Source organism: Amblyraja radiata, chromosome 13 (genome assembly GCF_010909765.2).
Source record: "Amblyraja radiata isolate CabotCenter1 chromosome 13, sAmbRad1.1.pri, whole genome shotgun sequence".
Lineage (NCBI taxonomy): Eukaryota > Metazoa > Chordata > Chondrichthyes > Rajiformes > Rajidae > Amblyraja > Amblyraja radiata.
Window position 1 is genome coordinate 24,196,602 of NC_045968.1, and position 22,208 is coordinate 24,218,809.

The window sequence follows — 22,208 nt, forward strand, 5'->3', positions numbered from 1 at the left end:
GCTTTAGGATGTTGGTTATGGTGTGAAATGACCTGGATCTGATTCGATTTGCACCTCGCTGCAACAGATCAACAGCAGATGCTAATTCACTGGGGTTCATTCTGTTCTGGGCTATCTGGATAACAGGAACATATACATCAGGCTGTTCATCAACTATAGCTTGGTGTTCAATGCAATCATCCGCTCTATACTTATCACTAAGCTCCTAAACCTGGGCCTCTGTACTTCTTTTGGCCACTGGATCTGTGGCTTTGTCATCGGTAGATCTTAATCAGAACAGATTGGTACAACATCTCACCTCACTGACTATCAACAGAGGTGTACCTCAGGGATGTGTGCTTAACCCCCTGATCTATCCGCTTTACACTAAGCATGGCTAAAATGTCATCTACAGATTCACCAATGACACCAGTTGTTGGCTGAATCGGCGATGGTCATTAGGCATACAGGAGAGAGATAGAACACCCGGATGAGTGATGCCACAACAAAATTCTCTCACTTGACGCCAACAAAGTGAAGGAACTAATCATTGACTTCAGAAGGTGGAAGTCGGGATACCAATGCCAGTTTTCATTGATGGGGTAGGTGGTGGAGAGAGTTAACAACTTCAAATTCCAGACCTTTAACATCTTGGATGACCTGTCAATCCTGTCCTGTTCAAGATGATCTGGATTACACCATTGATGTAATCACGAAGATGGTGCTCCAGTGCCTATAGCTCTTTAGAAGTTTAAAGAGATGTCACTGAATATTCTAACAAACTTTTACAGATATGCATCATAGAAAGTTTATTTAGATTGATACTATCATTGTGCGAGAGTGATGGACTCAGTTCTGTCCCTCACAAACCCAGCTTCCCCCATCATTGAAAGCTTCTGTATGACCAATGCCTCAAGAAGACACCATCTATTAATGAGGATCCCATGCTCTCTCCTCACTGCTGCATAAGACAGGAGGGACAGAAGCCCGAAGTCCCACACCAACAGGTTCAGGAACAACATTTTTCCTCCAACCATCCAATTCTTGAGCTGACTTCCACAACTCCAATCCTATCTCAGCAACGGAACACTACGGGCCTCCTCATGCACTATCGTAGACTTGTTTTCGAATTGTGTTTTGCAATGTCGTTTTCCTGCATGGTATTATTCATTTCACTGTGTTGTAGAATTTGGGTGTAATTTATATTTTGTGTATTTATCTGAGTCAACGTGCCTGTGAGGATTCTGCAAGAAAGATTTTCATTGTACTTCTCGCTCTTTGTATTTGTGTGTATGACAATAAACTTGACCTGACTTGAGTGTTCTGCTTCAGCACTTTGAGGAAGTTGCTAAGGCATTGATTCCAAGCTACTCACAAAGAGCTTCTGCAAAAGCGGAAGATGCATTTGTATTTTGCCTGACATGGTCTGCAGCTGAACAAAACCTATGAGATTTGCTGCGTTACTTAACTTTTAAAGTGCAGTTCCTTTGCTTCCCTTCCCCCTCCAAGTTTGTGTCTCCATGCTCGAGCTCATACATTTTGGCTATGTCTCTTGAATTTGAACAGGAACACTAGTCCAGCCTTTTCCAACCACAAATTCCAGGATTTCAGAGGGGGAGGAATAACAAAAAATATGTCCAACTCCAATGGAGATCTTGAGCAGTTTGCACATAATGGAGAGGTTGGATTGAGTAACAGGCTGGAATCTAATCAAGTTGCTTGAATAGTTAATATATGGAGACGTATCAAATGAGTGAGTTATAGACTGGAATCTAATTGAGACATTTGAAGAGTTTATTTATAAAACATTTGCATACAGGGACAATATTCTCTGCCAGAGGAGAGTTGATTATGTATAACTTCCATCTAGTTGAATGATTTCATTCCTGTAGTGAATGAGTAGGAAGGAACTGCAGATGCTGGTTTACATCGAAGATGGACACAAAACATTGGAATAACTCAGTGGGAAGGCAGCATCTCTGGAGAAAAGAAATAGGTGACGTTTCGGGTTGAGACCCTTCGTCTGAAGTCTGAGTCTGAGGAAGGGTCTCCACCCAACATCCCTTTCTATATAGATGCTGCCTGACATACTGAGTTACTCCAGCATTTTATGTCTATCTTCGCTGTTGTGAATGAGTCTTATTTTATCCATGTAATATGTAGATATAGAACCTCCACTGATTATGACATGGTTCCGTTCCTGAGAACAGTTCGACATAAATGCAGCCCCAGTCCGAGTTCCCACCCAGCAGACGATGCCTGAAGCCGTGCAATGGCAGACACATCAAGCCCACCCGTCTCTCAAAAGCTTGTTCATATGTATGGCCGAACATAATTCAGGCATTCATAAACTGGGGAGGGCCATGTAACAATCCGCTTTTACTCCGTGACTTTAGGAGGGGAAATTACTATAGTTTTGGTCCACTTCCTCGTAATCAATAAACAATAATATCAAAGTGTAAAGAGTCAGGCATTCTTAAAACACAAAAAAAAACTATTGTAGGAACTCAGCGGGTCAGGCAGCATCTCTGGAGGGAAATGGACAGATGGGACAGGTGTCGCCTTCAAAGGTTTTTACTCTGGATTCCAGCATCTACAATCCCTTGGGTCTCCATTCTTCCAGTACATTTGTGGGCCAACTGCTCGGGAAGACTTGCAAACTTAGTCTCTTGTTCAATGATTTCCTACCTTTTTCTCAGCGCTCACATGAATTGAAGTATCCCAGCTACAATGACTGTTCCACAACTTACTTACACATGAGATAGTCTTTGCTTTTACACAGCACTTGGCTCGATGTAATAATACAACTCTCAGCATTTCTCTAAATACTAGCTAAGTTACTTATTTTACGTCCTGATATTAAAATACATTAAATCGTAAAGAATGGCCAGAATTAGCAATGTACCTCGTATTCATGAGATTAAGAGTCAAGAGAGTAAAGAGTGTTTAAATGTCAGATGCACTGAAACAGAGCATTGAAATTCATACGCAGCAGAATAACGGGTCTGTGAAGGCAGTGCTCAATAGATGGCGTAATAAACAACAACAAAAAGTTCAATAAGTTTAAAAAAATACAAATTAGTGCAAAACGAAACAAAAGCCAAAGTCCCTATTGCAACCGAGACAGTTCATGGTTCGACGTTTAGTTAGTGTTTGTGGGCTTCAGTAGTTTAATGGTGTTGGGAAGAAGCTGTTCCTGAACATGAAGGTCAAGAATTTTAGACTACTGTACCTTCGTCAAAAATAAAAACAAAAGGAGTCCTTAGCTACTAGAAAGTTTTCCTGGATAGCCACGCAATTATTTCATTGACTTCCATTTATTTTGAGTTTTCAACTCTGTTATTTAAAGAAATCCCAAAGAAAAATTTGGGGCTTTAATTATTAAGACCACTTCCTACCAAGCTCTTGTCAGATACATCACATACAAAAGCTCAGTGCAAAATTGTGTCTACATTTATTCATGCAACACAAACATTGCTCTTCAAGGCCAATATTAATTTTCATCTCTAATTGCCCTTCAAAGTGTTGTTGCACTAACTTGAACCTTGCCAGAACTTGTGATAAGCTTCCCTTCATGCTGCTAGAGTAGGAAAATCCAAAATAGAGCAGTGACCACAAAGGAAGACCAACATGCTTCCAAGTCTGAGCAGCATAGGACTTGGAGATGAAATTCTCAATTGCTTTCTGCCTCTGGCCTTCCAGAGTTAAGGGGCTGTCCCACTGCGGTGACCTAATTGGCGAGTTTAGGAGAGTTTGAAAAAAATGTCATGTTGAAGAACTCCTTCGACTATGTTGAAGACTAGCTTTCACTACCTTCGACTACCCTCAATTACCTACGAATAACATGCCGACCTACTTCGACTAAACCTATGAGGAAAAAAAGTATCGATTTTTTCCATGGCGACCTTTTTTTACTCGCGGGCATTTTTCAACATGTTGAAAAGTACGTTGCGACCTAGCTGAGGCCTCGAGTAGGCGGGGACTACTCTCGAGCATGAAGGAGAGTTACAAAGACCTCCTAGGACCTCGTGTCGACCATGCTGCGAGTATGAGTCGAGGGCAAATTCGTCAGAACTCGCGGATTAGGTCGCCGTAGTGGGACAACCCCTTTAAGGTTTTGCCAAAGAAACCTTGCCAAGCAACAGCAGTACACTTTGTACATGATACTCACTGTAACCACTACACCAATTATGACCATTGAATGTTTTTTAATGGTTGATGGAGTGCCAGTGAAACAGGTTTTTCCTAGATTAGATTAAGTTGTTTTGAATGCTTGAATTGAACTCATCCATGCAATGGAGTGTATTCCATAACACTACGGAATTATACTTTGTAGATAGTGGCTTTGAGCTTGGCGTAGGACTTGGAGCTGACTTCCTATTTCTTTTATCTAACATCTGACCTACCCTCATACTATGTTTAAGAAGGAACTGCAGTTGCTGGAAAATCGAAGGCATACAAAAATGCTGGAGAAACTAATTGGGTGAGGCAGCATCTCTGAATCAGAAGAAGGGTCTCGACCTGAAACATTGCCTATTTCCTTTGCTCCATATATGCTGCCTCACCCGCTGCGTTTCTCCAGCATTTTTGTCTACCTACCCTCATACTCTGATATTTTTGTAGTTAATTTTGTTATAGTTCTGATGGTGAGATATGAAACAATGGTAGGAAGCGGTTCTTAGACTCTCTTGTTGGAGACTGCCATTGCTTGGTACAGATATCTTTCACTATTTGCCAACAAGTAAACATGAAAATGAAACTGAGCACTGTTCAATCAGCAGCAAATATCCCCTTCTGACATAATGGAGGGAAGGTCATTGGCAAAGGAACTGAAGAAATTTAGGCCTAAGAGAATGATCATTGTTCTATGAAAAGGGACACGACCCAAAGCAACACCCATTCCTTCTACCCAGAAATGCTGCTTGTCCCGTTGAGTTACTCCAGCATTTTGTGTCTATCTTCGGTTTAAATCAGCATCTGCAGTTCCTTCCTACACATTGTTCTATGATAACTGAGTATAACTATATGGTACAGAAAAAAGAATGCTGGAAGAACTTAGCAAGTCAAGCAGCATCTGTGGAGGCAAAATGTGTATGTTGACGTTTCAGGTCAAGAGCCTCCACCAGATTCTAGCTTCTGCAGGCTCTCCTGTTTGCATTGAATGGATTTATGGCCCATGGAGTATCACATTGTTTTTCCTTAAGTTTCGGAACACTGTTTGGAGATGACATTGTAGTGAGATTTACTTGTTATAAGACGTAGTGGCTTTTTATCCCCTGAGAGTCCACAAACATATTTACATTGCTAGTTGGAATAACAAGTCCTGTATCTGGCAATCTGACATTATGTCTACCTGTACATTTGGAGCGGCAGTGGTTAATTGTTCAATCAGCAGCCCTGCAACTGCTGAACCATGAAGAATGTTTCACTCCAACCTGATGGCACCTCTGTCGGCCATTTTATATCATGTGGAAGGAAGAACCCTTCATTTTGTCACTTTCACAAAAACCTTCTGTACTTTTCACAGTTGGATTCTGCTTAATTTCAAATGGGCTGGTGGAAAAACTGAAACTTATTTAGCCAGAAAGCTTATTCCGTTTTTTAAAAACTTAATTTCTATATTCAGTACAGCTTTCTTTGTTACTGGATGCTCGTTTATCTGAATCGAAACTCCAACTCCTGCAACAGTAGTTATTTAACTCCATTTGGCAGCTGTATTTTGTTGTTTGTTCCCCTTTCTGTGACTGCAAGTAGCTTTGAGAGCTAAAAGTAATCCTTTGCAACTTTAACATTTCAGCCTCTCTCACGAGCTTTCTTTGTCGCTGCAAAATGCATGGTGGTTTTGTTGCAATGAGCATCATGCAAACCACAATTGACTCAAGTCTTGTTCATCAATCCGTGGGATAGCTGTCTAATGGGCCAGCCAGTTTCATCAGCCATGTGGCCTGTGGTTCAGTGATAGCTATCTTGCCTCCAACTCAGAGCTGCATTCACAGCCCACACTGCTCACCAGTCTAGATTAATGATCCAACCAACAGCGAGTACTTCACTGTTTAAATTGCTCATTGAGATCTCATGGTATTCTTCTATAATAATCTGACTGTGATTCCCATTAAACAAAAAGTTCATTATTGTATCTGATTTTTTTTAATGGTCTGCACTGCACCAATATTCAAAGATTAAAACTAGCTTGACAGAAATGAGATAGTGCTACCACAAATAATATATTTATTCCAATCTATAACGATATATATACCAAAACACTTTAAAAAAAAATTAGACTCAAATATTTTTAATTTTATTTGGGATTATAAAGCACATAGAATTAAAAGAAATCACTTGTGCAAACCCAAAGAGGTGGGGGGGTTTGCACTACCTAATTTTCTATACTATTATTGGGCAGTACATATTAAAAATATAATTTATTGGTTGGACAGTTCTGCTCAACAGTTGGAATGGATAAGAATGGAGAAAGAGGATTGCGCCCCCTACGATCTAGGAGCGATCATTTTCCCCCAATAAAGCTGAATAATATGTTATATAAGAAGAATCCAATTATACAAAATACAATACGAATCTGGAAACAAATAAAATTAACTTTAAAATTAAGAAATTTATCAGTGCTAACACCAATAGTGAATAACCCAGTATTTAAACCATCTGGTATGGATAAAACATATAAACAATGGGAAAAAGTGGGAATTAAAAAGGTAGGTGATTTGTATGAATTGGGAAATTTATTATCATTTCAACAACTAAAATCAAAATTTAAATTGAATAACAATCAATATTTTAAATACTTACAGGTATGTGACTTTATGAAGAAATATATACCAAGATTCCAAAGTATGATTTTAGACCCACTGGAAGAAGTAATGAATATCAAGGCGGAGTCAACAAAATTAATATCATACGTGTATAACAGTATTTTAAATATAGAATTACCATCAACAGAGGCAATTAGAGAAGACTGGGAAAAAGAATTAATGATAAAAATCTCAAAGGAAACATGGGAAAAATATTTGATACATACATAAATGTTCGATCAACGCTAGACATAACTTAATTCAATTTAAAATATTACATAGATTATATTATTCCAAAACTAGGTTGAATAAATTTTATCCAAATATTTCTCCCATTTGTGATAAATGTCTTTCTCAAAATGCCAATATTACACACTCATTTGTCTCTTGTACAAAACTTTATACATTTTGGTGTGATATATTTGATATATTCTCAAAGCTATTTAAGACAAAAATGGAACCTAACACTGAAATGATTATATTTGGAGTAAGTGGAGATGGGAACAAATTAAATACACACCAAAACTCATTTTTCAATTATGGGTTAATAACAGCAAAAAAACTTACACTTAAATTTTGGAAAAATGCTAATATACCAACATTTAAAATGTGGATCAGTAATATGCTGGGTACAGCACATTTGGAAGAAATGAGACTCCTCCTAATAGACAAACAAGACCTATTCTTAAGGAGTTGGTCCCCATTTATTGATTTCTTGGATTCATGTGGTGACATAGTATTATGAAAACTAACAGTTTCAGGTATGGGTGAAAGATGATTTAGAATATTTAAAAAAAATCATCTCACTGCGGCGATTGAATAATCTCCCTCCTGCTTTCCTTCTTCACTTATTCCTTCTCTTTCACTTTTTCTTTATCTGTTTTTCACCCACGCTCACTAATCTATTCTTCACTTTTCACAACCTCTTTTTCTTCTCTCCTTTCTCACTTCTTTAAAAAAAAAGGGAAGTTGTACAGAGAATGTAATCTGTTAACATCGTTTTTGTACCAATGCATTGTACTCACTTCTAATAAATAAAATAAAAAAATAAAAAAATAAATGAGGAGCTTTTTAAAGGTATCTTGGAAGCGTTAAAGGTGCCGTATAAATGTGAGTCTTTCTTTGGGCTTTGATGATGGCGAAGTAATAAAATTAATGGGCCTACAGGCCAGTGACCTGAGTTTACATCCTACAATTTTATCCACGGAGTTTAATTTAATTTCATAGTTTGCAATTTTTCTAACACAAGACAGTCAACATTCTTAGTGAGTCAATCACTTTAAGAAACTAACACCTTGTCCCGTTCCTTGGCACAGTTTAAAAGAGCCATCTCCCTGGGCACTAAGCCTTGACCAGAATATGTGCAAAACCTTTGCATACCTTTTTGGCCTTTGCGCATGGCCCTCCCAAAATTGCCTGGAGTGTATGGATAAAGCTCAAGGGATTATGATAGTGGGCCTTTTGGTTTGGAAAGCAGTGTTCAGAAAGCAATCTGGGAGAATCCTATATCTTTAGAAGAGGTGGGTGAGGAGTTTGTCTCAGTGCAGGGCAGGTATGAGGTTGTCCCTTGCCTTATGCCAATAACATACTCATCAGTGACAGATTGTGTTGACTTGGAGAGGAAGTGTGAATGCCAGCATATTGTTTCCACTGCATCCTTCACAGTGGTCAGTTGGGAGAAAGGGTCACTGGGATGTAGATTCCCTGGGGGAAGAGAAGAAATGGAGCACTCTGCACAGTGGCACAGTTGGATGAGCTACTGTCTCACAGTGCCAGAGACCCCGGGTGCTGTTTGTGTGGAGTGTTTTAGCTGTGACCATGTGGGTTTCCTCTGGGTGCTCCAGCTCTATCCCAGATCCCAAAGACTTGTAGGTTAATTGTGAAATTGCCCCTCATGTGTAGAGAGTGAATGAGAAAGTGGCTTAACATAGAACTAGCGTGAACGGGATTTTGATAGCCAGCGTGGACTTGCTGATCCAGAGGGCCTGTTTTCATTGCTGTGTCTCTAAATGTTAAATTCTAAATTTCAAAATGTCAACTCTCAGGGGTGACTAGTTGCAACTAGCGTCGGAAGCGTGGCTGGCAAACTGGTGAGAGTTGGAAGTGAAAATTATCACTCAGCAGGGCTGCTGGACAGAATTGTCAAAATGGTTCCTGAAGGTCCCAAACAGGCCATAAACCCTCTGCTGACCTCCGTGCTGTGGTGTCAGAGGCCACTTTGGTCCTGTACCCGCACAACTTGAGCTCTCTCTTGGAAAACACTCTTGGAGCCCGTTCTACCTTGCAACAAGCAGTTTATTTTTGCTTGCAGTCTCTACACTGTAACACATTGAGTGAGTGGGCTTTCCATGGTCTCCTCAATGGGACACCTCCTTGTTTTCCATTTGGGGCATCATAGGTGGGTTGCTCACTATAGACCAATGCAACAAACTTTTTCAATGCTGCACAGACTCCCAGGTGACCTGTCCTGTATATACAAAATGCGTCCCTGTTTAATTGGGCAGCTCCACTAGTTCTGCCCACACTTCAGTGCCGTACTCCTGAACTTTGGGCAACCATTATGGAGGGGCTCAAGTTGGTCCGCTTTTGGGCCGGACCAAGATGGTCATTCACAGGCCCAGACAGTAGACCACTGGGGGAATCCATCTATCCCCACTGTCTCTCCTCTCCAAGGATATGTTCCTGCATGGATGTCACTGGAAATGGACAAGGCCAAGCCATCTGGTGTGTTGAAGATCTTCCAGGACCAGTGTGCACCACAACATGTGGCGAACATACTGACTCTGAGAAAAACATCTCATTAGAACATTAACAAACTGTACATTAACATTGAAAACAAAAAATACGCAAATGGACTAGGTGTGTAAGGGACAATAAAAGGAGGTAGACACAAAATGCTGGAGTAACTCAGCGGGACAGGCAACATCTCTGGAGAGAAGGAATGGGTGACCTTTCGGGTCAAGACCCCTATACAGACTGATATCAGGAGAGTGGGCGGGACAGATATAGAATGTAGTGGGAGACAGTAAGACTGGTGGGAGAACTAGGTAGGGGGATGGGATGGAGAGAGAGGGAAAGCAAGGGCTATTTGAAGTTAGAGAAGTCAATGTTCATACCGCTGGGGTGTAAGCTACCTAAGTGAAAATAAAAAGTCAATAAAAGGAGTTGGGTAAAGGGTTAGATGGGACTTTGTACCAGATACCGATGAGGCCATACTTGGAGTAGTGTGTTCAGTTTTGTTCGCCCTGCTACAGGAAAGATGCCATTGTTGGAAAGAGTGCAGGAAGGATTTACAAGGATGTTGCCAGGTCTTGAGGGACTGAGCTACAGGGAGAGGTTGGGCAAGCTAGGACTTTATTAAAGCATAGGAGGCAGAGGGATGATCTTATAGAGGATTGGGGGAAATTATGAGTAGAATAAGTAGGGTTAATGCACAAAGTATTTTTCATGGGTAGAAAGCAAGAACTACAGGGCATAGGTTTAAGGTGAGAGGGGTAATATTTAACAGGAACCTGAGGGGCAACTTTTTCACTGGTGGGTATTTGGAATGAGCTGCCAGAGAAAACAATCGTGGCAGGTACGATAACAACATTCAAAAGACATTTGGGGAAATACATGGAGACACTGCAGATGTTGCAATCGTGAGTAAAAAATATACTGCGGAGGAACTCAACGGGTCAGACATTATCTGTTACGAAAACGGACAGACAATGTATCGGATCGGGACCCTCTTCAAAGTATTAGGACCTTTAGAGTCAGACATTGGAGAGAAAAAGAATAATTGAGAGAGAACAGGTTCTTAACAGCATTCTCTGAGCTGCAAAGTGTGTCTGCTTGGTGGCAAATGAGCTCTTCAATCAGATCAAGATCAATGGGATTTACGTATGGAGGCCAATCATTTGATTTGGTTGAAATTGCCATGAAAGTTAGGTGTGGAAGAAACCACTTGAAACTTTAAAGATACTACAAAGACATTTGATATCCTTAATACTAAGTGTTCAGTAAAAATGCTCCAACTAGTTATATTGTATGTGGTTGAGCATCTGTGGTTGTCTTTTCCTCCAGTCTGTTTAACTAAACCAAAATCTAAGATAGCAATCATTGTGTGACGCAGCCACTGTAAAGGTTGTGATAAGAGGCGGGTTTGGTGGTACCTGAGCAATTGAAGTTTGCATCAGAAGTTGTGGTTTCACCAGTGCAATGCACGTTGAATTTTGCTTCCTACTCGCACTGCTATTTATAGCTTCACTACTTTCTGCGGCATGTCTACCTGTTCTGCAGCTTTTATCATAATGTGGGAGAGGTTTGGGTGGCACAGTAGCACAGCTGTAGAGTTGCTGCCTCACAGCGCTGGAGACCTGGGTTCCATCCTGACAATGGGTGCTGTCTATACGGAGTTTGTACATTCTCCCTGTGACCGTGCTAGTTTTCACCAGGTGCTCTGGTTTCCTCCCACATTAGAAACATAGAAAAATGGAAAATAGCTGCAGGAGGAGGCCATTCAGCCCTTCGAGCCAGCACCGCCATTCATTGTGATCATGGCTGATCGTCCCCTATCAATAACCCGTGCCTGCCTTCTCCCCATATCCCTTGACTCCACTAGCCCCTAGAGCTCTATCTAACTCTCTCTTAAATCCATCCAGTGATTTGGCCTCCACTAAAGACGTGCAGGTTTATAGGTTAATTGGTTACATCCATGCAATTGTAAGGCAGTCCCTTGATAACCTTTTCCAGTCTGCTCACAGTCTTATGGTTCTAGGAGGTCACTTTCCGTGGTCTGTTTCAAAGCCTATAAAGCTTTGTTTGGTTTATTATTATTGACACATGTACTGAGATGCAGTGGAAAGGTTTTTGCATGCTATTCAAGTAAAGCATATCACACATGAGTACAATCAAACCATAAATAGTGACCACAGGTGGTACAAAAAGAGAAAGAAAACAGAGGGCAGAAGATGGTATAGTAATAATAATAATAATAATAATAATAATAATAATAATAATAAACTTTATTACGGACTCGAGGTCCAGACAAGGGGCAACATTACATTAATAAAAAATGCATTGCATATTAAATAAAATATCATAAAGTACATATAAAATCTTAGTATATCACTTATAAAAGCATCATAAATTATATATTTTTTAAAACACAATACATGAGTTGTGTGGGGGGGGGGGTGTTGCTTAGTGTGAGGGACAGAGCTTTGTCCGCTACTCTGCAATTCCTTGTGGTCTTGGGCAGAGCAGTTGCCAAACCAAGCTGTGATGCATCCTGATAGAATGCTTTCTATGATGCTTTTGTAGAGATTGGTGAGAATAATTGCATATTTGTCAAATTTCCTTAGTCATCTGAGGAAGTGGATGCATTAGTGTACTGTCTTAACCATAATGTCAATGTGGTTGGACAGGACAAATTGTTGCTGATATTTACACCTCGGAACTTGAAGCTCTCGACCATCTCCAGTTCAGCACCATTGAGGCCGATTGAGGTGTGCACTCGATCCCACTTCCTGAAATCGATATCTAGCACCTTTGTTTTGCTGACATTGGGGGAGCGGTTGTTGTCTTGACACCACGTTACTAAGCTCTCTATCTCCTTCCTGTTCTTTGCCTTCTCGTCTTTCGCAATCAGGCCCATTATGCTGGTGTCATTTGTCAACTTTTAAATGGAGTTAGTGCAGAATTTGGCTGTGCAGTTGTGGGTGTACAGGAAGTATTGTAAGAGGCTGAGAATGCATCCTTGTGGGTCAGGAAGTCAATAATTCAATTGCAAAGGTGGGTGTTGGGTCATGGGTCCAGGGGTTTGGACATGAGTTTGGTGGGAATTATGATGTTGAAGATGGAGCTACAGTCAATAAGTTCGAAGCTGACATAAAGCCACTGTGCCTGTGGCTTTAAATGGGTTCACGCTCATGAAGACCGATCTGACGTGGGTGCACGTGCCTCAAAGCTGTTGGGGCGTGTGACATTATTTAAAATCATAATAATAATTTATTAGCCAAGTATGTTTTGCAACATACGAGGAATTTGATTTGCCACAGTCATACCAAAAAATCAACAAGATATACAACTACATAAAATTTGACATAAACATCCACCGCTTCTCCACATTCCTCACTGTGATGGAAGGCAATAAAGTCTTATCTTCTTTCCTCCTTTTTCTCCCGCGGTCATGGGAGTCGAACCATCCTCAGTCGGGGTGATCGATGCTCCCACGATCGGGGCGAAAGAAGCTCCCGCGATCGGGGCGGCCAAAGCTCCCGCGGTTGGAGGTCCCGAAGTTGATCCCTGACAAAGGGGTTCGCAAGCTCCACGATGGTGAGTCCGCAGGCTCCTGCAGTTGGAGATCCCAAAGTCGGTTCCCAGCAAGAGGCCGCCAGCTCCACGATGTTAGGCCGCAGTGCGGAGGGAGACACGACACGGAAAAAAGTAGCATCTCCGTCGAGGAAAGAGATTAAAAAGTTTCCCCCAACACACCACCCCCCACGTAATACAAAACTAAAAGTACACTAAAACATACAATAAACTAAAAACAACAACAAAGGAAAATGACGAGACAGACAATGGCGAGGCACCATTGTCAGCACCACCTGGTGGTATTCCACTGACCTTCTGTTCAAACTATGCATAATTGTGGTCACGGGGGAAGAACATATTGTTGTCAGCAATGCAGCCCAGATTCACTTTGTAGCCCTTTATAGCATGCACGCCTTGCCACAATCGATTGGTGTCTTTGTGGTTAAACTGGAGCTCTGTCTTGGCATTGAATTTTCTCTTGGCATCCTTGATGGCTTTATGAAGGTCGTACATACATTGCTTGCACAGGTTGGGATCATCCGACCTGAAGGCCACAGATTTGGACTTCGCCATGGACTGGATCTCATGGCAAGCATATACCGATGAAAACAATCACAACAGAAGCATACTCATTCAAATTGGCTGCAGACTGCATGAATATGAACTAGTCCTTCGACTCAGCACAGTCATGTAAGATCTTATCCGTTTCTTTGGACTGTTTCTTTGCACTGGACTGGCATTGTAGGTTCAAACTTTCATCATATTAAATATAAATATAATTTCTTCATTCTGGCCCACACATTCATTTAACTATACTCTAAATTAGTCTAGATTTTTAATACAAGTAGGATGTCAAATAAAAGTTGTGGGTCACAGTTACACAACTGTGACCTGCCTTACAGCCTGACAGTTGCTGCCTTACAGTGCAAAGACCTGGGTTCGATCCCGACTACGGGTGCTGTCTGTATGTTCGGAGTTTGTATGTTCCCGTGACCGCGTGGATTTTCTCCGAGATCGTTGGTTTCATCTCTCCAAAGATGTACAGGTTTGTTGGTTAATTGGCTTGGTATAAATGTAAAATTGTCCCTAGTGTGTGTAGGATAGTGTTAATGTGTGGGGGTGGCTGGTTGGCACAGGCTCGATGGGCTGAAGGTCCTGTTTCTGCGCTGTACCTCCAAACTAAACCAAAATAATAATCAGGAGACACTACTGAATACATTTTCCCCCTTCTCATTATGATTATCACATCGAGTGATTCCTCATAAACTTACTTTTATTTATGGAAGGCTTAGTTTCTTTATTCTTAGTATTCAGCAAAATGATTCCTAGCTTTTCTTATAGAAATATTTACATTTCTGCAGGACCTTTCATCCACTTGGAACATACGATGCAGCCCTTGATGCAACCTAAGGAATTAACAAGCCTAATTATACGTTACAAGTTCATATAAAATGGTGTGAAAGTAGCCCAGAAAATGATTTAATCAATGGTTCAATGGTACTTTATTTCCACATGTACCTAGTTACAGTGACATTCCTTTTATGCACACAATTCAGTAACAATCGTGCAATATATAGGCACAATCATACTTAAGTAGAAGTGTCAGAATCGTAGATTACGTTGAGGCAGAACATAAAAGTCACCACATTTCCCGTGTCATTTTGCACATTTCCAGCACCAAATAGAGTCTTAACTCAGTCATAAAGGCCTGTTATCCCATACAGCTTTGAAACAGGCCTTTCGGCCCAACTAACCCATGCTGACCATGATGCCCCATCTACACTAATCTCACCTGCCAATGTTTGGCCTGTATCCCTCTAAACCTAGAGGGATATGGGATAAATTCAGGCATGGGCAAGTTGGGCTGAAGGGCCTATTTCAGTGCTGTATGACTTTAAGGTATGAACTCGGGATGTTGTCCTATTGTAAATGTCATCGGAGATTTTCCACCTGAGGGAAATTGATAGTGCCTTTCAGAAGGTCAGGTAGCATAGGTCAATATGAGACCTAGAAATGGATGCAAATGGTTACTCTACTCCTTTGTTTTCAAGAAATGAGCAAAGGAAATTCTAGATAATTAGAAAACAGGTAGGAGCAAGCTACCTTCTTGAGCCTCATTCACAAAATTGCAGCTGATTTGGCATTTGACCTCAACCCCAGCTTGGCTTGAAAACCCAGGTCTAGGAACCTGCCTGTCTCGGCCTTCGACAAACATTCACCTGCACACTGAGGGAAGTGCCCTGGTATTCCTTGAAAAGCCTCATTGCTTGCAGCTCCACACTAGGTGAGCATATTATGTGCTATCTCTAGTAGATGGGTACTTCTGCACCCAATTATGGGTCCATCCATGGTATTGGATCTGAAAAAGAGCACATCAAGCACTTTTGCGGCAGTAGACCAGAGAGAGAGAGAGCCAAGCCTTCAGTGGTGGCCTTGATCATACATGCTTCTAACTCTGAGAGACAGAGAGCAAAAACTAAACCACTTCATATTCTGTGAGATACCCAACAAATGAAGAAATGGATCTATAATTAGAAACCACAGCTCAATTTCACCAGGTTTATTTTTAGAAAAAGGACATTTGACTGCAGATGCATCTAGTTCAACTGATTAGAAATCATGTTTAATGCTTGACATGTGACATCTAAAATAAGACGCATTGCTAATTTTCCTGCCCTGACTAAGGGCGGCAAATCACAAAACTCTCTACCTCCCTCTGGTCTTCCCTTCCAACACCATGCAGGCAGTTACTATCCGAACCTTGTATTCCCAAGGTGACTATTTCTTTCAGAGCAGGGACTTCTGAAGCTGATAGCAGCGTTTTTTTTTTTAACTAAAGTGTATGAACATTCTTTATTTGACGGCAGTTCGAAATCAATAGGAAGTGATACCCATTGCTGCTACCAGAGCAAAACTATTTTCTCATCTGTTACACTCGTTCTTTAAATGTTTAGATTTCTTTCTGAATTGTTCAGGTAAATGATTATTCAAACTCACCCATTGTTGGGAGACAGACACATTCACCTGTACCAAGCCTGTGGTTTCCTTATCCAGACCTGGTTGTATGAAGCACTTTTTTTCATTTACAATGCATTTTCACTACAATTTACAATGCACTTTCAAACTCTTTGGAACATGCCTTTCTGCATTTTCCAAGCAGACCATCATGGATTTTAGTGGGGAGAATTGATCACTAGCTATTAGGGGTTATTATGTTCCGGCATTAAGAGATGTGGCTGGGGCTTGATGTGGTGGGAATTTTGATGGAACGTAATGTAGGTGCAGATTATGCCAGGGGATTTTCAGTGATCCATCTTGTGAGTGAAGCTTGTGGTTGGGGCTTCTTGTGGATGAGGTTTGTAGTTGGCATTTATGGTGAGCATGATTTGTAGGGAATGCCTTATGAAGTCCAATGAGTTAAAGATGAAGTAGAAAATATACTGCAGCTTCTGTTCTGAAAATGTGGCTATTTTATTGAAGGCAATGCAGATCTCAAAATAATTCAGGGGAATGTAATTCATAGTTACATTCAGAGGTCAATTCTAAAGGGAAAACTCCAGAACACTGAGGGAAAATGCGAGCTACTTTTCTTTGAAAACATGCTGACTCATGGCACAAGCATTTCTCACCCATGTCAGTCAGGAAGCTGGGCAAATTTCCTCCCTGACCACATGCAAAAACCATGCAAAATGACAGGATCAGCCTTACCGATGAGTCCCTCAAGGTCACATGTAAGTGCCTGTCTCTGGCCAGAGTAAAATCTGGGACAGAGGTAAGGACAAGGGATGGTCATTTAGAGAACCTTGTAGCTCATTGTGCTTGTACCATCCATTTAAAAAGAGATCTTTGAATCTGTAGTTGGACCTGCGGCACATATGTACCCGTTGTTACACCCCCCAGGGTCACAGGGTGTCACCTAGTCACAAATCCTACACTCTCCAGTCATATATCCCAGCATTAAAGACCATCTGCACTCTGCTGTGCAGGAAGGAACTGGAAGGAGCTTCTATGACTGGAATGATGAACATCAAGTGCTGGAAAAAAAAAACAATGCTGCCTTTGCATAATCCTCCAAATGCATGGGTGGAATACGCAAACCAAAATCTCCAACACTGATGCCCAAGTTCCTTTGTTCAGCAGACCACCACAAGGTTCCCATGCCTGATACCAAACTCCCGAAAAAAACTCTCACACTGAGCTCTGTCTTGGGATGAGATTGCCAGTTAGGCAGAAGGTGTTGTGGATGTGCTCAACGTCACCTTGAAGAAATAAGACTTTGACTATAGGAAGGTGGATAAATCCCGAGGGGCTCGTGAGATGTGCCCCAGGCTGCTTTGTCATTGATTGCTTGCTAATGATGTTTCCTTTCCATTGGAAAAAGAACAGGTGTCAACTGGAGTCAACCCTTGTGTTTTGGAAGCAGAGCACATCAACAATCTTGGGTGTTTCAATGGGTGACCGAAAGGCCTCTGGGCACAATGGGACCTTGGCGGGGGCGGGGGCGGGGGGGGGGGGGGGGGGGGGGGGGGGGGGGGCGGTAAACACCACAGGTGTGATGACTAAAGCTGCAGATGCTTCTGGTTAACACTGTATATCTGGCACAGGCCTCTGCAGGAATCAAGTCGAAGAATTTTGAAAAGATGCCCGACTTGATTGAATTCTACATGCAGGAGGACATGGGGCTGGTGACTCACCTGCGGCACCCTGTGGAGCGAGTGGAGGAGTTGGAGAGCCCTGAGATGGAAGCAGGTAATGGAGAATGATTTTTAAACTGCTATTAATATCATAGAGAGATCCAGCAAGGAAACAGGCCCACAGCCCACCCAAACCACGTTGACCATCAAGCACCCTCTTTTACTCTAACCCTACCCTAACCCATTTTATTCTCTCTGCAGTCCAATCTCCCTCAGATTCTGCCACTTACCTATGTACTAGGAACAGTTTACAGTAGCCGATTATTCTACCAACACACGTATAATAGAAATGTGTGAGGAAACAAAAGCACCAGGATGAAACCCACACAGTTTCAAGGAGAGTATGCCAACTCCACCAAGACAGCATCTGTTGTCAAGGTCAAACCAAGTTCTCTGGTGCTGTGAGGCAGTACTCAACCAGCTGTGCCACAGGGTCTGCCAGTGAATTCTGATTATTTCCAGTTGAATGCCGCACCTACATAAGTGAGTTCCAGGTGAATTCTGGTTCAGTAATTCCTCCGGCAGTTAAAAGGCCTGACGTGCTCCTGAGTAATTGGGACAAGGAGGGATCCTCTGTCTGTGCCAAATTTGGGCGAGTCAAAAACGGCTGGGCAGCAGATTGGCCACCATAATGACTCTCATTGCCCTGACGGGGCAGGCAATCATATGTGTGCCTCTGGTAATTGAAGACAGGATAGATCTCAGTTCCAATGACGTGGAACAGCCACTGGAACGGAGTTTAAACTGCCTGCTGACTCTATTTGGAAATGCTTGTCCAAAATTGAAGAGCATGAACTAGTGGTGTACTCAGATGAGTTTATTTGTTTGAGTAGATTGCAATAAGAACAGCCATGAAATGGGTTTTCCACTTTAGGATCTCAGTCATGAATCTTGGGTGTCTTCACCTATGACTGCACACCTGTACATGGTACTAACACCATCATCAAGTATGCAGATGATACAACGGTTATTGGCCTCATCAGCAACAACGATGAGTCGGCTTATAGGGAGGAGGTCCAGCTCCTAGCAGCATGGTGCGCTGACAACAACCTGGCCCTTAACTCCAAGAAGACCAAGGAGCTCATTGTAGACTTCAGGAAGTCTAGGGGCGGCACGCACAACCCCATCCACATCAACGGGACGGAGGTGGAACGTGTTTCCAGCTTCAGGTTCCTGGTGGTCAACATCTCCGATGACCTCTCTTGGACCCACAATACCTCAACTCTGGTCAAGAAGGCTCACCAGCGTCTCTTCTTCCTGAGAAGACTGAAGAAGGTCCATCTGTCTCCTCAGATCCTGGTGAACTTCTACCGCTGCACCATCGAGAGCATCCTTACCAACTGTATCACAGTATGGTATGGCAACTGCTCTGTCTCCGACCGTAAAGCACTGGTGGTGAAAATTGCCCAACGCATCACCGGTTCCTCGCTCCCCTCCATTGAGTCTGTCCAAAGCAAGCGTTGTCTGCGAAGGGCGCTCAGCATCGCCAAGGACTGCTCTCACCCCAACCATGGACTGTTTACCCTCCTACCATCCGGGAGGCACTACAAGTCTCTCCGTTGCCGGATCAGCAGGTCCAGGAACAGCTTCTTCCCTGCGGTTGTCACACTACTCAACAATGTACCTCGGTGACTGCCAATCACCCCCCCCCCCCCCCCCCCCCCCGGACACTCCTCCCACAGGAAAAAGAAGTCTATGACTGTATGCATGTAAATAGATTTATTTATTGAAATCATATTCTGTCGCTCTTCCAGAGAGATGCTAACTGCATTTCGTTGTCTCTGTACTGTACACTGACAATGACAATTAAAGTTGAATCTGAATCTGAAGAATTCTGCTGGATTTAGGTAGAGTGCATGTGTGATATTGAGCTTTGCTTGATGTTAGCAATACCTATGAAAGCAAGTGCCAAATGTTATTGGTGCAGTTTTCGAAGTAATCTGTTTTGAAGGACAGGAAGAGAATGCTGAGCTCAATGAACCAATTACTGCCCCCCCCCCCCCCCCCCCCCCCCCTCCCCTCCCCCTGCAATGTGCAACTCAGAGAACTCAGGAGATAAGTTCCTCAGTTCATTGGCTGTTTCCAGTCTCCTTCAGCCAAGGTTTATTCTGTTATTTGCTATCATTGCGTAGACGTGATCCTAATCACTGCTTTCCTGGCATTTTAAAGGTGCAGCAGATGTCACGGAATCCCCCACTCAGACCAAGAGTGATATAAGCCAGTCCCTGGTCAACAAGATACTCGCACAGCGCCTTGAAGGAGTGGATGCAGCAACGTTGTCACTGTAAGTAGTCAAAGTCAATCACTGACAATGCTGATCTGACAGACCTGGAGTGGGTGGAGGGAGTGGGAGCCTTGATTGAATGGCAGAGCAGACTTGATGGGCCAAATGACCTAATTCTGCTCCTGGAACTTATGAAATGGGTGTTTGCTTAGGGGAAGCTGAGCTCTGATATTCATTGTATACTTTCCAGTCCCTGCTGTTCCCATCCCAAAAGCTGTGCAGGATTCTCCCCGGTCCCAGGTCTAAGCCTGTCCAGGTGAACCAGTATCTGCTAGGCCAATGTCCCAGGAAGTATGAGTGCCTGCTGTCCCATACACACTATCCTTCCTCCCATCATACACACATGTACTCAGATGTAGCACAGTGTGGTAACAATGATGTTAGATGTCGGTGAGAACACAGTTACGGGCACTTGTGGCTAATGTCCTTTCTTCCGTTGCGATATACCTCAACAAATTCTTGTCTAATTATTCTTTCAATGTTAATGTAATGTCCACCATCCAGTGCACATCTCCAATTGCAAATGATGCACCAAATGAAAATACATTGGGCATGGTTAAAAGGGCCTTCGGGAACAATTCTTCAGATTGTCATTCGCTGGGAAAGATATCAACTATCAAAAGATATCAAATGATCGAGTGAAGGTAGACAAAACTGCTGGAGAAACTCAGAGGGTGAGGCAGCATCTATGGAGCGAAGAACTCAGTCTGAAGAAGGGTCTCAACCCAAAACATCACATATTCCTTCGCTCCATAGATGCTGCCTCTCTCCCAGCATTTTTGTCTACCATCGATTTTTCTAGCATCTGCTGTTCTTTCTTAAACAAATGATAGATTGATAGGGCTTTGGTCTATTGACCTCGAGGCCAAAATCACTTGGAATAACGTGTTTCTCCAGGAAACTCTTCCTTTCGTAAGTTCATCCCTTCAAGGTGATATTTCCCTCTCATTGCTTCCTATCACAGTCCAATGAGATGAAGGGAAGGATGGACAGGCTACTCCAGAGATCACGTTTTTCACTACATTTAGGGTGTTTCTGAATATGCCAATCCACTTTTGAAGACCATTTTTCTGTCCTAATAAGCCCATCATCGTGATGACAGCCCTTTCGCCCCAAGTACATTAACTGTAATTGTTATTCATCCACCTAAGTCAAACACCATTGTTGCCATGTGAACCTACATAAAGTTAACAGAGTCGGCGGAGAGCCATTGTGTGTGGGCCACTGAATATGTAGCTCCTGGGAAATTTCCCAAGAAAATACCGGAGTCGCTGGCGAGAGGTCGACCTATAAATGGGCAAATATTTGCACAGCTTGACGAACGAGGACAGCAGGGGCTGGAAAACAAATTAAGAATAAAATCCCATAATATCGAGCCCAACGTCTCTCTATGCAATCACTAACACCCCCTGTGTTGAGGGCTGTGCTGGTATCGGTCATGCCATCCCCAATGATGGCTATCTTTCGGTCACTGATTAGTGATGAATGTCTATATAATAGGGAATTCACTGTTCCTCTGGGGGAAAATGAAATAGTGCACGTGAAGCCACTAATAGTATATGTAATGCAGCCGTATGTATCCCATGGACTCACAGTCAGCTTATTCTGTATTCCAGAGTTCCAGAAGGTTTTCATGAGGCCCTTCGTAACTTTGTGGAGCAGGATGTGCTCAAGGATGCTGAAGACGTAAATGGTACAAACACGGATTTGTGGCAACTAAGGCTCTTGCTCAGATTACTTACCAAAGGTCTCAACAGGTAGGCTGAGTGTAAACTCATGGTGTGGATCAACCAAGTCACTGAGGTCAAATCTTAGCAGGTTCAGTGCTGGGCAAAATATTAGAAAATGTTGGAATCCCTCAACAGGTCAAGTAGCATCTGTGGAAAGAAGAACAGAGTCAATGTTTCGGTCAGACACCGTTTGTCAGAAATGGGAAAGGGAGAAAACCAAAATAGTTTTAAATTGCAGAGAAGGTGAGGGGAAGAGAAAGTAATATTTCTGAAAGGATGAAACCAAATGGGGTAATGTAGTTCTTTGAGGCAGATTCTGCTTCTTTGTCTTGTGTTAAAAAAAGAAGACACAAAGTAGCAATGTTACAAAATTTTGAGATTTTAAAAATCAAGTCTGTAACTTATCCCATCAGATAAA

At 42.3% G+C, this 22,208-nt stretch overlaps 1 protein-coding gene across 1 annotated transcript in view; it reads left to right on the plus strand.

Moving 5' to 3' along the window:
- inpp5d (inositol polyphosphate-5-phosphatase D) overlaps positions 1 to 22,208 on the plus strand; it is a 105,577-nt gene that overhangs the window by 20,596 nt on the left and 62,773 nt on the right. Inside the window, exons 3-5 of the mRNA XM_033031436.1 lie at positions 17,687 to 17,831; positions 19,946 to 20,060; positions 21,677 to 21,817. Coding sequence (XP_032887327.1) covers positions 17,687 to 17,831; positions 19,946 to 20,060; positions 21,677 to 21,817 — 401 coding nt within the window. The remainder of the gene's footprint in view (positions 1 to 17,686; positions 17,832 to 19,945; positions 20,061 to 21,676; positions 21,818 to 22,208) is intronic.